The 15,225-nt window shown below is 57.4% G+C and overlaps 1 protein-coding gene across 1 annotated transcript in view; it reads left to right on the top strand.

The window, feature by feature from the left end:
- The window catches only part of NUP133 (nucleoporin 133), a 40,148-nt gene that overhangs the window by 14,496 nt on the left and 10,427 nt on the right, over positions 1-15,225 (top strand). Inside the window, exons 11-19 of the mRNA XM_016163421.2 lie at positions 518-675; positions 2,000-2,091; positions 3,812-3,975; positions 4,804-4,898; positions 9,688-9,912; positions 11,403-11,525; positions 12,056-12,155; positions 12,932-13,183; positions 13,593-13,726. Coding sequence (XP_016018907.2) covers positions 518-675; positions 2,000-2,091; positions 3,812-3,975; positions 4,804-4,898; positions 9,688-9,912; positions 11,403-11,525; positions 12,056-12,155; positions 12,932-13,183; positions 13,593-13,726 — 1,343 coding nt within the window. The remainder of the gene's footprint in view (positions 1-517; positions 676-1,999; positions 2,092-3,811; positions 3,976-4,803; positions 4,899-9,687; positions 9,913-11,402; positions 11,526-12,055; positions 12,156-12,931; positions 13,184-13,592; positions 13,727-15,225) is intronic.

The raw sequence follows: 15,225 nt of genomic DNA, 5'->3' as shown, positions 1-15,225 counted from the left end.
CCAGGAGTCACGCAGAGCCGGGCAGGTGGTTTCATCAGGATGCTGACCCGAAGCGGGGGGCAGGGGGCAGGGTCCAGGCGAGGCTGCAGGAGAGAACCCAGGGTTCTGGTCCCAGCCCCGGAGCCTTGACTGGGCGGGCATAGCGGCACCAGGCACTGTGCGGGCTCAGATGTCTGTCCCGGTTGGCTGACCCAGTGGCTGACTAGCAGGTCGAGACAGACGTGGGCAGGAGGACCCCGTAGATCGAGAACGCGGTCTGAAGGTGGCAGAATGAGTGGTTTTACCTTTTGCTTACTCTTCATGCTGCTGTCTTGCAAGGCTCGTTCGTACTGTCCCGGAGCCGAAGGACACGGCCTGCTGCTGCGATCGCAGTGGGTCCTTGACCTTCGCTCTGGGATTAAAGAGCCGAGTTCAAAGCAGGAGCGACGCGGGCGGGGAGGGGGGCCCCCCGTCGGCTGGCGGGCGTCGGCGCGCATCGTCAGTTCCGTGCAGGTGGCCGTGCGTTTCTCTCTCTCAGGCGATGGCATCTTGGGAGCGGGCTCGTGTGGCGGGGTGCCCGTCCTCTTCTCGAGGAACAGTGGGCTGGTGTCTGTCACTTCTCGGGAAAATGCGTCCATGTTGGCAGAGGACCTGGAAGACTCTTTAGCATCTTCAGTCGCTGGACCCAGCAATGAGGTAATGTGGTTCTACGTGATTTTAAAATTTGATCAGAGTATTTCCCCCCAACGTTTTAAAAGCCAGAGATTTTTATAGGAGTTGTGATGAAAACATTCATTCTTTTATCTCCCCCACCCCGTGTCCTCTTTCCCAGAAGCAACTGCTTCTGAGTCTTCTAGCTGTTTCTTCTAGTATTTTCTCCATGTTTCTAAGCAAGGTGCACAGATTGCTGCCTCCTGATTCAGCAGTTGTAGACATCTCTTGGTCTCCTGTTATAGAAGCTGAGGAGTTAGGGTGACTTACGTGCCTTTCTCTGGCTTCATCATCCTGACATAAACTTTTTTTGCTCATAGCAACAACGTGGATACTGTTTCCGGCTCGCCAAGAGTCGCCTACGGGACCGCGTGACGTGGCCCTGGGAGCGTGCAGCAAGCAGTTGCATGCTCGTTCGCGCCCGTCTCCTGTGTCCCACCCCTCCAGCAGCTCTGGGGACGCCTTCCCCTTAGGCCTCTGGGGACTCTGCTCTCCGCGGGCCTCAGGGCCCAGTAGGACCTGGCCCTCCAGCACAGACACAGAGGTCTCTGCTCTGCCCGCTGCCACTCCTTCCGGCCCCCGGCCCCCCGCGCGGGGGTTAGAATCACAGGTGTCCGTGTGCTTGGATTTTTCTTCCTGCTGCTCTAGCGTGATTTTCGAGAGGGAGAGTGGGGTAAAAACCGTCTGTTTTATTTTTGTCATCTTGAAACCTAAACCTCTGATCCATGAGATTTTTTTTTTATCATTCTTCTACAGAAGGCTAAAAATAATACCATTTGGGTTAATTTCCGCTTGACTGATATGTGAAATACATAAACGATTTCTCTAATTCAAAATTAAAACAATTTGGTAGTTTCCACAAAGAGGAACGATTTTTTCGTTTATATCTTTGTAACCACGTGGATTTCGTGATGCTGCTGACGTTCTGTGCCGTGTCTTCAAAGCGAAGCCGACGCCTTGCGTACGCTCGGTCAGCCGTTGTGCACAGCGCCACGTGGCCGGCGGCGTGAGAGCCAGCCGTGTGGACGGTTCCGTCGGCGCCGACGAAATCCCCGCGATGCCGCCCGGCGCCACTCTCGGTGTCGCTCTCCGTCACTCTCAGCTACACGCACCTTTTCCGTAGGACTCCGCTCGACCGCTTGGCGCGTCTTCTCTGGTTTTAGTGAACGTTTGGTGTGCGTCAGCTGTAGCGCGTGGGGGACAGCTTGTGACCTGTGCGGCTGCCGTCACGGGCGGGTCCAGTTTTCAGTCCAGTGATTGAGAACGTCCTGACGCCTTTCCCTCTAAGGTATCGTCTGTTATTTTCCAGAGTGTGGTTTTCGAGACCTCTGTGAAGAATGAGACCGTAGCCCAGGAGGATAAAGCCAGGTTGCTCAAAGCTGCTTTTCTGCACTATTGCAGGTATGACACGTGTTTTAATTATGGCCCATTTGGGTCTGAGGACACATTTTTCGGACATGCTACGTATTTGTTGAGGGGCGGGAGGAAGGGGGAGGAACGATGTCATTAAGGGGGTGTTCTAAGCTTCAGCACTTTCACAAACTGATTCTGGACGTGGTGGTCACAGGAGGGTCCCAGCCAGGTTAGGGACAGACACGAGGCTACGCAGCCTCCTCACAGCACCGTTCGGACTGGTGACTGTCTGGCCTCTTCTCCAGCCTCTGTCACGGCGCGTGAGTCCGTGGAGCTGTCAGTGAGGAGACCTTGGCCCGCTGGTCGGGCTTCGCTGTGTACAAAATCACCAAGCACGTTCGGCCTACGCGACGTGGCTCGTGGTTCTGCGGTCGGGCTGTTTGGGGTTGGGCTCAGGGGGCCATTTTACTGGTCCCCGTCAGCGGTCAGCTGCCAGCTGTCCTGGCTGGACTTACTCACATTCTGGGGCTGTGGCTGGTCAGCTCCGTCTGCCTCAGGGTGGCCTGTTCACCTCTCGCAGGGCCGCGGGGGTGGCAGACAGCCCTGCCTGCCTGTGGAGCGGGAGGAGGTGCCCTGAGACGGCGCGCTCCGTTCTTCCTCCTCCCCGGGACCGGTCTGTGCTGGCTTCTCGTCAGCCGTCGATCACGGTTAACCTGCTGTTTTTTAAGACCAGTCTTCGTGCTCCTCAGAGCTACCGCACCCCCGTCTTCCCGTTCACAGCAAAGCACCCAGACCGGCTAGTGGTGCGCGACCCACAGGCGTCGCACATGCTTCTCCCATGCCCCACCCCTCCCCCCGCTCCCTGTGCCCCCCGCTCCCTGTGCCCCCCACTCCCTCTGCTCCCCACGTTCTCTGCGCTCCCCACTCCCTCTGCTCCCCACGCCCCACGTTCCCTCTGCTCCCCGCGCCCCCTGCTCCCACGCTTCCCGCTCCCTCTGCTCCCTGAGCCTCTGCTCCTTCCTTGGCTCCATGCGCCAAGGAGACGCAAACCTCCCTGCTCGGGGCGTTTCACGCACACACACACACACACACACACACACACACACACAGTGTGTCTTCCATGGGCACCTCGGCTTCAGTACACCCAGTACTGTGCTTGTCCCCAAAGCTTATCCTTCGGTTCTGCCCCCGTTCCAGTGACAGGTTCCAGTGACAGGTACCACTGTCCACCTGTTCAGAGCACAGATGTGGGGCTCATCGTGATGCCGCGGGTCCTGCCGGTTGCCCAGCAACATTGTGCATCTTTTCCAGACTTTCCTTGTCTCCTTCTCCCCTCAGCCACTGCCGGTCAGACCGTCTTCTCTTCCTAGATTTTGCAGACACTTCCTACCTGGGTTGTTCTTCCCATCTGATGCCCCATCTCCTGCTCTCTCCATGCATAGTCAGAATGATCCTCCGGGAAAACAGAGCGGATCGCGACACCTTCCCAGGGCCGCCTGCGTCCTGACGCGGGTTACGCAGCTTGCGCCCTGGCTCTGCGGCTCACCCCTCCGAACGCGCCCGCTCCTGAGCCCGCTTCGTCCGGCCTCACCTTCGTTCGCACTGCGCTTGTCCTTCCGTCTCTCCGAGTTCGGAAGAGTCCGGTTCTCTTCACGGGCTCACCGGCCATCGGGCTAAGATGGGGCTTTAGTGTCACAATTAACTCTTTTGTGGTGAGCACCGGAAATGTTTACCTTCTTTAATACTTCGTTTTCCAACTTTATTTCAGAAAAGACTTATGTCATGCTCAGACGATGGTCGATGAACTGCTGTCCTCTCACTCTGATTCGGATCCTGACTGTGAGCTAGACAGAGCTGTCGCCCAGATCAGCGTGGACCTGGTGGATGACTACCCGGCTTCCGATCCGCGCTGGGCCGAGTCCGTCCCCGAGGGTAAGCGCACGCTGACTGCTCCTAGGGCGTCGTCTGTTTGGAGAACGCTCCAGTTGCTTTATTAAAGTGTCTCTGAAAGCATGTTTTTTAATTCCCGAAACAACTTACTATTCAGTTTAGAAAGTTGTACCTTTTCTCAGTAGTAGATTTTGAAAAGGGCTCAGAACAGATTTCCGAGACACACTGGAAACTGAGGGCCGACTGGAGCGAACCCTGCTTGTTCTAACGGAAGCAGATCGGTCAGCCCTACCTAGCTGCTTCGCCTTTCTATGTTAAAAAGGAACTTCGTGGCATAGGCAGCGCGTGGCACTTCCGAGCCACAGTTCAGTGACGATCGGCATCACCACCGTGTTTGGCTAATAGGAATCGTACGTTTGCCTGAGAGCTGCAGCGAGCGACTCTCAGCACGTGGGGCGGGCATGTCACGTCCTGCCGGCTGGCACTGCCCCTTGTCCCCGTGGCTCCCTCTCCTGCACTTCCACTGCAGCACGGGGGCACCCCGGGGAGCTCTCAAACATCCACTCGTAACCCCGATTTCCTACTTGACAGGTTTGCTAAGCCTTATTAGGGATTTAGGGAAAAAAATCAGTGTTTATCTTCCTTGACTATTTCTTTTGAGCTGTTAAGCTTAGACTGATAGAAATGATTTCACTGATAACATAATCTGTGTTTTGAATAAATACGGTATGATTAGTACCAAACTCCCAAAATTTTTCTCTAAATATTTTTAAACTCTGGGGAATGTTATAAATAATTGCGTTAAAAGATTGGTATTTTTATTTTCTGTAGATTTTTCTTAACTTTTGTTTTGTTATTGTGTTTCGACAGAAGCACCTGGGTTTAGCAACACGTCCCTGATCATCCTTCACCAGCTGGAAGACAAGATGAAGGCCCACTCCTTCCTCATGGACTTCATCCACCAAGTGAGCATGCCGGGCGCTATGAGCAAGGGGGCGGGCCCGGGCGCTGCTGTCCCTTGTCAGCTCTCCGGGACAGTGGGACGTCCTTCTTCCTGCTCTGAGGTGTTTCATGGGGTATGGTATGACGAGTGTTTTGCATTTTCTTTGCTGACTTAAAACGCGGAGGGCTAGTACTCCAAGTATAACAGCTGCATTGAAAATAAGATAAAAAGAAGAAAAACAGTGTGTTTCAGCAGAGACGATGTTTTAGCTTTTCGTATAACGTCCTGCAATGGTCTGCTTTTCATTCAGATTTCATGTGTGCTATTACATAAAACTTATGTTTTCATGAGCTGATTTTGTATTATTAGAAAGACAACGAAGAGTGATGTGATAAAGACAAGATTTTTAGGTGTGGATTTTTAATTTTGAAGTGCCGTTAGAAAGAATCACGTTTCGTTTAAAGAAACATCCCTGTTCTTTTTCAGCTATAGTTAACATACGATACCAGTTTCAGAGGGACGGCAGAGTGGTCGGACGGTTCTATAGCGTGTGCCGCGACCCCCCTGATCAGCCCGGCACTCCCCCGACGCCGCAGCTGTCACGGCGCTGCTGGCTGTGCCCCCTGTGCTGTGCTGGGCGTCCCCGTCACGGCGCTGCTGGCTGTGCCCCCTGTGCTGTGCTGAGCTGCGCGTCCCCGTCACGGCGCTGCTGGCTGTGCCCCCTGTGCTGTGCTGTGCTGCGCGTCCCCGTGGCTGTTTTACACCTGACGGCTTGTGCTGCTTAGCCCCGTCTCCGTCTCCCCCTCCCCAAGCCCTCTTTCATTATCAATGATAGCCATTCTGACAGGTATGAGGTGACCTCTCGTCGTGGTTTGAGTTTGCATTTCTCTGATGGTGAACGACCTTGATCATCTTGTCATTTGTCCATTGGCCATCTGTATGTCCTCTTTGGAGAAGTGTCTGTTCAGGTCCTCTGCCCGTTTTTTAATGGGATTGTTTTTTTGCTTTTGTTTTCGTCGGTGTTAAGCTGTATGAATTGCTGGTATAGTTTAGATAATAACCCCTCATCAGGTGTATCATTCATGAATGTTTTCTGCCATTCACTAGTTTGTTTTGTCGGTGGTTTTCTTTGCTGTGCAAAACATTTTAGTTTGACGCATCACAATTTTTCACTTTTTTGTTTCCCTTGCCTGAGGTTACATGTCAGAAAAAACAGTACTAAGAGCAAAGTCAGAGTTTACTGCCCGTGTTTTATTCTAGGAGTTTTATGTTTTGGGTCTTAAGTTTAAGTCGTTGATCAGTTTTGAGTTCAGTTTCATTTTTTTTTTTGCACGACACGTCCAGCTTTCCCAGCACCATTTACTGAAGGGGCCGTCTTCGCCCACTGTGTGTTCTCGTCTCCCTCTTCAGCGAGGAGTCGGTCGTCGTGCTGAGGCGCATCTCCGGGCGCTGCGTTCGGCTCCCCTGGCCCGCGTGCCTGCTTCCACGTCGTCGCCGTGCTGCTCCGGTGGCGCGGCCCTGTGTCGTCTGATGTCGGGCAGCGTGATGCCTCCCGCTTTGTCGTGCTTTCTCCCGGCCGTCGCGGCCGGTGGGGCCTGAGGTCCCCAGAGGGCCGGGCCCCGCTGGCGCAGAGCCGAGAAGGGAGCGCGTTCTGGCTGTAGACAGTGTAGGACACAGACGAGCCCTTTGTGGCAGCAGCGGTGGCTCCCGGGCGTCTTACGTACGCAGGTGGATGGATTCTGTTCCATTTTCACTTATTTTTTCCAAAGTCAGTAGTGCCTTCGTGTTAAAAAGCTTCTAGTCAGTGCTGCCCAGTAGGGCTCCTGCGGTGACGCGGGTGCTCCGTGTCCATGTCGTGGCTGCCGAGAGCTCAGAATGGGGCTGGTGCAGCTGAGGAACGAAATGTTTTAAGTTTTATTTTAATGAACTTAAATTTAAATCTCCACCTTGGTGGATGGTGAACGCCTCACGGGACATGCAGTTCTAGGTGGTCCTACAGACTGCACGATCGCCCCAACCCCACACCCCACCCCGGCTTCAGCGCACGGCCTGGCCGCCACCAGCTCGCGGTCTGGGCGAGAGGCCGCCGGCCGCCCACCGGGCATGTCGGTGTCAGCGGTTAGTGCACAGCGACCCTCCTCGCGTGCGGGCTGGCGCTGCTGCTGCTGCGTCCACCGGAGACCCCTCCCGAGCTGCCTTCAGGGGCCGGGCCGGGGGGTCCCGGGCTCCCCCCGCCTGGCTGGCCGCCGGGCCGCGCAGCGCCCACTGAGCCCCACGACTCTTGTGCTCCCTCGGCCACACTCCGAGCCACACTCTGAGGGCAGGTCGTAGGAGCTGCAGGCTTCTTACTGTCCCACCGCAGGTATCAGATAAAGTCCCTCCCACCAGTGACGTCAGTCGAAGCAAGTCGCAAGGCCAGCCCAGGCGACGGGGATTGAGAAATTGGCCCTACCTGTCAGTGGGAGGAGTGGGGAGGTCACACAGCCGACGGCCGTGCTTCCCGGGACGGGAGGCGGCGGTGGCCGGCGTGGTCATCGGAGGTGGCGCAGCTGTGCAGGGCGCGCTGTCGCAGCCTGGCTGGCTCCAGAGTCCGTCCTGGAGCCACGCCGCCGTCGGTGGCGGTGTCGCTGCAAGGAGCTGTCTGGCTGCGTCCGGAAGGCCCGTTGCGGCTGCGGCTCCGCCTCCGCGCGGCGGCAAACGCACAGAGCCGATGGCCGGGCGCTGGGGCAGCCGTGACCTCACACCTGGCCTGGGGGAGTGTTGGCAGGGGCTCCTGTGATGCGAGCACGCGGCCTCCGTCACTGGCGGCGCCGCAACGCCAGGGCACACGAGCCGGGACGGCAGGCACCTGGCGCCGGGCCTCGGCGGGGTCGGCACTGAGCGGCCATCGGGGAGAGAGGCGGGTGCCGCTAAAGAGCATCGGGGCACGGGCGTCGACATGTCCCGTAGTCAGGTGACACGGAGGGTCGACCTGTGCTGCCAAACGCGGAGCGACCCGAGCACCGTGGGAGCACAGGCTCCAGCAGGCCCCGCGAGAGGCCCGGGCGGGCCGCACCCACGACCTCTGGGCCTCGGCGCCTCCGGCTGCCTGTCTGTCACTGTCGGTAGCAATTTTGTGGCGATTCGGAGTATTGTTTTTTTGTTGGTTGTTTTCTGTGTACTTTTCCATACTTAAAGTAATTCTCAATATACAAAAATCAGGTCATTTATCGATGAGATGGATTCTGCTTAAAATAGGAGAGAGTTATTATTTGCATCTGTCTCTCGGCTTCGTTGAAGTTCAGGTGGTTGTGACACTTTACCAGGTAGGGAGCTTACGAGAGACCCTGGCACCAGTCACAGCCCAGGAACGGCCTGTGACCATGGAGGAGGCAGAGGGCTGGGCTCCCCGATCCCCGCCCCAGGCTCTGGGGTCCTGGGAACCAGCCATGGGAGATGGAGAGCACGAGGTGCTTGGGCGGTGGGGGGGCCGGCAGGCCGGCGAGCCCGCAGCCGCGACTCTGCGCGACCCGGTCTTCCCAGAGGCCGTGCGCGCTTCTCACCGGTGCGGGTGCGGGCGGGTGCGGAGGGCCGCGGGCGGAGCGGGCGGTGGCCTGCGCCCGTGGGCGTCCTGTGGGCGTCCCGTGGGCCTCCCGTGCGCCTCCCGAGGGCGTCCCGTGCGCGTCCCGTGCGCCTCCCGTGCGCCTCCCGAGGGCGTCCCGTGCGCCTCCCGAGGGCGTCCCGTGCGCGTCCCGAGGGCGTCCCGTGCGCCTCCCGAGGGCGTCCCGTGCGCCTCCCGAGGGCGTCCCGTGCGCGTCCCGAGGGCGTCCCGTGCGCCTCCCGTGGGCGTCCCGTGCGCCTCCCGAGGGCGTCCCGTGCGCGTCCCGAGGGCGTCCCGTGCGCCTCCCGTGGGCGTCCCGTGCGCCTCCCGTGGGCGTCCCGTGCGCCTCCCGTGCGCCTCCCGAGGGCGTCCCGTGCGCCTCCCGAGGGCGTCCCGTGCGCGTCCCGAGGGCGTCCCGTGCGCCTCCCGTGCGCGTCCCGTGCGCCTCCGTGGCGTCCCGTGCGCCTCCCGTGGGCGTCCCGTGCGCCTCCCGTGCGCGTCCCGTGCGCCTCCCGTGGGCGTCCCGTGCGCCTCCCGTGGGCGTCCCGTGCGCCTCCCGTGCGCGTCCCGTGCGCCTCCCGTGCGCGTCCCGTGCGCCTCCCGAGGGCGTCCCGTGCGCGTCCCGAGGGCGTCCCGTGCGCGTCCCGTGCGCCTCCCGTGGGCGTCCCGTGCGCCTCCCGTGGGCGTCCCGTGCGCCTCCCGTGCGCGTCCCGTGCGCGTCCCGAGGGCGTCCCGTGCGCGTCCCGAGGGCGTCCCGTGCGCGTCCCGTGCGCCTCCCGAGGGCGTCCCGTGCGCGTCCCGTGCGCCTCCCGAGGGCGTCCCGTGCGCCTCCCGTGCGCGTCCCGTGCGCCTCCCGAGGGCGTCCCGTGCGCGTCCCGTGCGCCTCCCGTGGGCCTCCCGTGCGCCTCCCGTGGGCGTCCCGTGCGCCTCCCGTGGGCGTCCCGTGCGCCTCCCGTGCGCCTCCCGAGGGCGTCCCGTGCGCGTCCCGTGCGCCTCCCGTGGGCGTCCCGTGCGCCTCCCGTGGGCGTCCCGTGCGCGTCCCGTGCGCCTCCCGTGGGCGTCCCGTGCGCCTCCCGAGGGCGTCCCGTGCGCCTCCCGTGGGCGTCCCGTGCGCCTCCCGTGCGCGCCCCGTGCGCCTCCCGTGCGCGTCCCGTGCGCCTCCCGTGGGCACGCGGCCGCGCCGTGTGTGTTGCTCACGCCGCCCAGGAGCTCACGCTGCGTCTCCCCGCAGGTCGGCCTGTTCGGGCGCCTGGGCGCTCTTCCGGTGCGGGGGGCGCCCATGGCCACGCGGCTGCTGCTGTGCGAGCACGCGGAGAAGCTGTCGGCCGCCATCGTCCTCAAGAACCACCACTCGCGGCTGCCTGACCTCGTGAACACGGCGCTGCTGATGGCCTTGAGCAGGAGGGACCGCGAGGTCCCCGCCAGCCTGACCCCTGCAGACGTCTTCTTCAGAGAGGTGAGCGAGTCTGTCTCGTCCCCCGGTGCAGCTTCCCCGGAGCCTGCGGGGACTTGCCGACTGTGGCCAGGCAGGGACGAGACTGAGCACACAAGCCCCCGTGGAGATGCCCACGGGGCCGCGCGCCCGCTGGGCAGGCTCTGTGTTGCTCGTTCACCACGTCCCCATGACAGAGAGCCTGCGGCCCTAAGAAGCCCCCGCGTCCTGCCCCCGCGGGCCAGGCCTCACGGCGGCTCCGCAGCCCTGGGCGCTGTGCGTGCCCCGTCGGTTGCCCCACTCCTGCCCACCCCATCGTAGACAGTCCTCTCTCTCGACCCCTCAGCAGCCGGCTAGGATCCTGCTGGCCGCCACCTCAAAGTCAGATTTATCTTTAGAAGGAAAGGAAAACCTGTGTGTTTCAGAGGGCGGGAAGATGAAGATGCAGGCCGGCTGGTGGCCGTGCACGCTGCCCGTGTGCAAAGCTGGCTGACCGGGGCCGGCAGCGCTCAGCGCACGGTGTCGGCCACGCCCGCAGCTGCCCCTGCAGTGCCCACCGGGGCCGTCCTGGCCCTTGGTGCCGTTGTCCCAGTTTAGAAACAGCACTCGCTCTTTTCCCAAGTGACTGAAATTTGGATTCATTTTCTGCACCCAGGGAACTTTGAACTCTATTTGGGTCTCTAATTTTATTTCTTCCATCCTACAGTCTAGTTGTAATCTAGCATTTGACAGGACATGCCAAAAAGTCTCTTTTTTGCTTAGTTTTTGATGCGATGTAATCTAAAAGTAATTGAAGACAGTGAACTGTGTTCTGTTTTTCTGTGGATTCTGTGAACGTAGTTTGGTGAATGCCTTGTTTTCACACGGTCGTCCTTTAATACCTGCAGGGGATTGGTTCAGACATATAACACCCTCACCCCCCCCCACCCCCACCCCCAGCAGCGTGAAAATTGCGTAGATGCTCAAGTCCCTTATACAAAACCACGTGGTATTTGCTTATAGCCTGTGCATATCCTCCCCATCCACTTTAAATCACCTGTAGATCTCTTAAGTAATAATGTAACTGCTCAGGCACCTAGTGCTGTGTGTGCTGCGTGAATGGCTGTTACACTGTGTCGTTCAGGGAACAATGACGAGAAAAAGCTGTGCAGTGGACAGCACAGACAGGCACAAGCCTAAACACGTGGCGCACGGCAGCAACGGTGCGCCGTTTCTTCCCTGAATGTTTTGGATCTGCAGTTGGCGAGGGCTGACTGTACTTGGTATTTAAATAAAAAACCTACCTGGTAACAATCTAGAATTTGCTTGTTAGACAGTTATCTGGGCAGGCTCACTTCTAAAAGTACGTTTTCACTTTTCTTGCTTTTTCTTGCATTTGCACCACTCACTAATGGCTTCTGACAGGTGAGCCGCGGGCGCGATCTGACAGCTGTCGAGTCGGGTACGGGTCGTTGCAGTCACCGCCCGTCGCAGTAGCTCTGGTTAGAGGTGGCTGACTTCTCTCCACCCCTCAGGTGTCCCAGGTAGACACCATCTGCGAGTGCCTGCTGGAGCACGAGGAGCAGGTGCTGAGGGGCACGGCACTGGATGCGGCCGAGTGGGCCGAGGTCGTGGTCGACGTGAACAGCATCCTCAAGGTACCGGGGCCCAGGCAGGGGACGCCGCGTGCCTGCTCTGTCACCACACTGCGTGAGCGAGCAGCCACTCGCTGATGCCGAAAAGTTGGGGACGTGTCAGTCATTTTATCAATCCTGTAACAGCCGTTCGGAGTGGTTTGCCTTGTGCACATCAGCGGAGTCTGACGTCACCCTGAGCTGTTTGGTGGAATAAGCCTTTTCTCTGGGGAAGAACACATTGCAAATGTAACTGTCCAAATAAGTTTCTGTTTTTTAGTTACTCAAAAGCTCGCCGCTTATATCTATTGATTAAAATGTTCTACTTAACTTTAGCTGGCGAACTTCACAATGGCGGCAGTCCTACCTCAGTTTCTGTCCTTTTCCGAAATTGAAGTTAAGTTTCCAGTGCCAAGAGAGTCACAAGTGACCCCCAGACCTGTGTCGAGTATTCTCCCGTGTTAATAGACCGATGTTTCAGACGATCTTCAGAAACACGGGTGGGGGAGGTCATCACGCCGTGTGTGGTCACGGTGACGCGTTCCTTGTCCCAGGACATGCTGCAGGCTGCCAGCCATTATCGACAGAACAGACAGTCCTTGTACAGGAGGGAAGAGCCCGTGGGGAAGGAGCCCGAGTACGTTCCGTGGACAGGTGAGGTCGCCAGCACCAAGTGCAAAGACTGATTCGTTAGCCGTGCAAATTACATTTCTGGTTTTTGGAGTCGTGTTATTCCGCTAGTGCACATTAGCAAGCTAAAGGGAAAATAACTTAAGTGCCATCTCCGAAATGAGCAGTTCCTGTGAGAATTGCTCTGTTCCCTTGGAATAGTGTGTAGGTTTCTCTGCGGTTTACGTCTTTAACCAGCGTATAACCAGCACTTACATGCATCTGCTAGGTATCAGTACATACAGTTAGCTGTAGAAGCAGGTCCTGGCCCTGGAGGTATCGACTTTATTTTACGTTGACTTAATACAAGAAGTTAAGTAGAGTTGCCTTAAAGCAGCGGCCCTCAAGCTTGGTGGCGCCGCGGACCGGCACTCCCCTCTAACGTCTGAGGATCTGAGGCGGAGCTGAGGCGGCGATGCCGGCGCTGGGGAGCAGCTGCACATGGGGACGAGGCTTCGCTCGCCGGCCCGCCGCTCCGCTCCTGCCGTGCGGCCCGGTTCCTGACAGGCCGCGACGTTGCTGGTCCGCGGCCCGCGGTTGGCGCCTCTGCGTTACAGGACTGGGAGGACGGCATCGCACTAAGTGTCTTCGCTGCGGAGGTCCGGGGGAGTCGGGGTTGGAGCAGGGCAGGAGGAAGCAGCTGCGCCCGTCTGGCTTGCTCGTCCAGCAGTGGTGAAGAGAGAGTTTCGAGGCAGCTCACTTTCCTCCAGCTGCCCCAGAACCCTCGCTTCCCGTCTCTGTGGTTTTATGTCGTCCCGCAGCGGCGAGAGGTCCTGCTAGCATCCGAACAGCAATAGCCCGCCAGCACGAGATTGTGCTGAAGATGGTTTACCCTCAGGCGGACAGCAGCCTCCGGAACATTCTGATGGAGCAGCTGGTCGCCCTGATTGATTGCCTCCTGGACGGTTATGTTTCTCAGCTTAAATCTCTGGACAAGTCCAATGATCAGGAAAGATACAACAGCCTGGAGGTGGAGTACACACAGAAGAGGCTCGGTCTCTTGTCCCCGCTCCGTAAGTGTGTGGCACCCGGCCCGGGCTCTGGGGCTTTAATTTGCAGGACGGGTGAAGGAGTCACATCGTCACCACAGTGCAGCCAGGGAACTGTCATTAACCCAGCTGTGCAGCTGTCTCTGTGCGCATCTTCGGCCTGTCTTCATCCCGACGAGGAGCAGCAGCTCGTTTTGCTAGTACTTGGAGGATGAGAGTAGCTTCTTAGAGGCAGTGATGAAGCAAGGGACAGAATTTGCATCTTTAATGATTTTACATGAATGCAAAGCCAATGCCAGTACCTAGAAAGGTTTCTTTTCCGTTAATGATTTTTAGTATATAATATGCATAAGGATAAAATTGCAAGTAGTGTTTTTTATTACATGTGAAGTTTTCACTAACAGGATTTTTCCATCTGTTTTCGTTTCTGTAGTCATGCTAGGCCAGTACACGTGGGCTGCTTCATTAGCAGAAAAGTACTGTGACTTCGACATCTTAGTCCAGATGTGTGAGCAGACCAACAACCAGACGAGACTACAGCGCTACATGACCCAGTTTGCTGACCAGGTAACGGACGTTGGGGACGGAGGTGGGGGGCCCCGTGATGGATGTGGCCACTTCAGACCTCACTGGGGTGTTTAGATGTGACATGATCTCGTTGTAGTTAACTGAGACACTAATTAACATGTTACGGTTCTTGGTTTCAGCAGATGATTCTTTAGATGTAAACATTACTGAAAATATTCTTTGCCCTTTAAAAAATGTTAGAACTTGCTATTCTTGTGTTTTCAGTTTTAATGAAAGCACTTATGTATATGAATTCTGATTGGGTTTTAAAAATTCGAATACAAAACCGTGGGCGCCTAAGATGCTGCTCCGGAGAACTCAGGGTCCCGCACACCTCGGGTTTCTGTTGTCCTTGTTTGAAGTCTTGATTCCCATTTTAACACAGTCCCCACCTGACACCGCGTGGGTGAGTTCAAGTTGCTTTTCAAAGCCAGCTTTTCAATCAATCAGTTGATCTTCATGTAACAACTGATTTTTTTCACCCTATAAAAGCAACGTTGTTTAGAATTCAGAAAACTCCTGTGAACAAAAAGATTTAAGCAAATCATTTAGAGTCCCACCCAGTGGGAGCCCTTCCAAACACTCGGTTTGTGTTCTCCTGGTGTTTTTACTCCGTATTATTGCAGACGAGCACATCAGTCGACTGCTGGTGGGGCTGCCCGCGTCGCAGGCATGTGCCTGTCGCACGAAGGGCTGCACAGCCGTGTCCGCAGCGCCTCACGATGTCACGGGCCGCGCATAACATCCTGGACTTGACCAGTCCCTGGCTGCGGGGCGCGGCCGGTCTAGCTAGCATTCGACAGTAGTGCTAAAATAAATACTTCCACGAAAGTATGTTTTCATACTTCCATCATTTTCATTCTTTTTATGGATTCTGGTTCCCCGTTACATTTTCCACCCATGTTTGGATTGCTCCTTTTCTTTAACATGTTGAGTAGTTATTTTTAAGTCCTTTTGTACTACAAAATCTGGTTGTTCCTAGGTCTGCTTTTCTTGCCTGCTTATTAGTCCTGTTTTTCTGTTTCTTATGCCTCATGATTTTTTACTGTGTTTTGGACATTGTGTGTAAAAGAACCATAACGCTGGGGGTCAGTGCTGTTTCCCGGGGGGCCAGCTAAGGGGAGATGCAGGCCACTCATCAGGGTAGACCACTGGCACCTCATCGGTGGGGGGAGAGGGAGGGGATCCAGGGCCTGGCTGCAGCTTTTCTCGCATTTGTTTCAAGTCTGGTTTCAAAGTCTGTGGGACTGGTGTGTCCACTGCAGGGTCCCCTGTAGGCAGACTGTCTCCTGGCAGCCGTGACACTGCAGAACGCTGCTCTTCCTTTCCGGCCCAGGCCCAGGCCCCAGCCCAGCCCTCCGCAGGCATCCCGCAGGGAAGGCTGGCTGGGCAGGCAGGGCTCCGGGCGCTGACGTGACGTGCCAGCCCACATGGCCGTGTTACACAGAATTCTGCCTGAGAGCCTTTCCTTGTGGAACCGTCATCTCGACTCTGTCCGG

The sequence above is a fragment of the Rousettus aegyptiacus genome, unplaced genomic scaffold (assembly GCF_014176215.1).
Source record: "Rousettus aegyptiacus isolate mRouAeg1 unplaced genomic scaffold, mRouAeg1.p scaffold_m13_p_18, whole genome shotgun sequence".
In the NCBI taxonomy this organism is placed as follows: domain Eukaryota; kingdom Metazoa; phylum Chordata; class Mammalia; order Chiroptera; family Pteropodidae; genus Rousettus; species Rousettus aegyptiacus.
The sequence above is the reverse complement of the archived record's forward strand: the minus strand, read 5'-3'. Positions and strand labels throughout refer to the sequence as shown.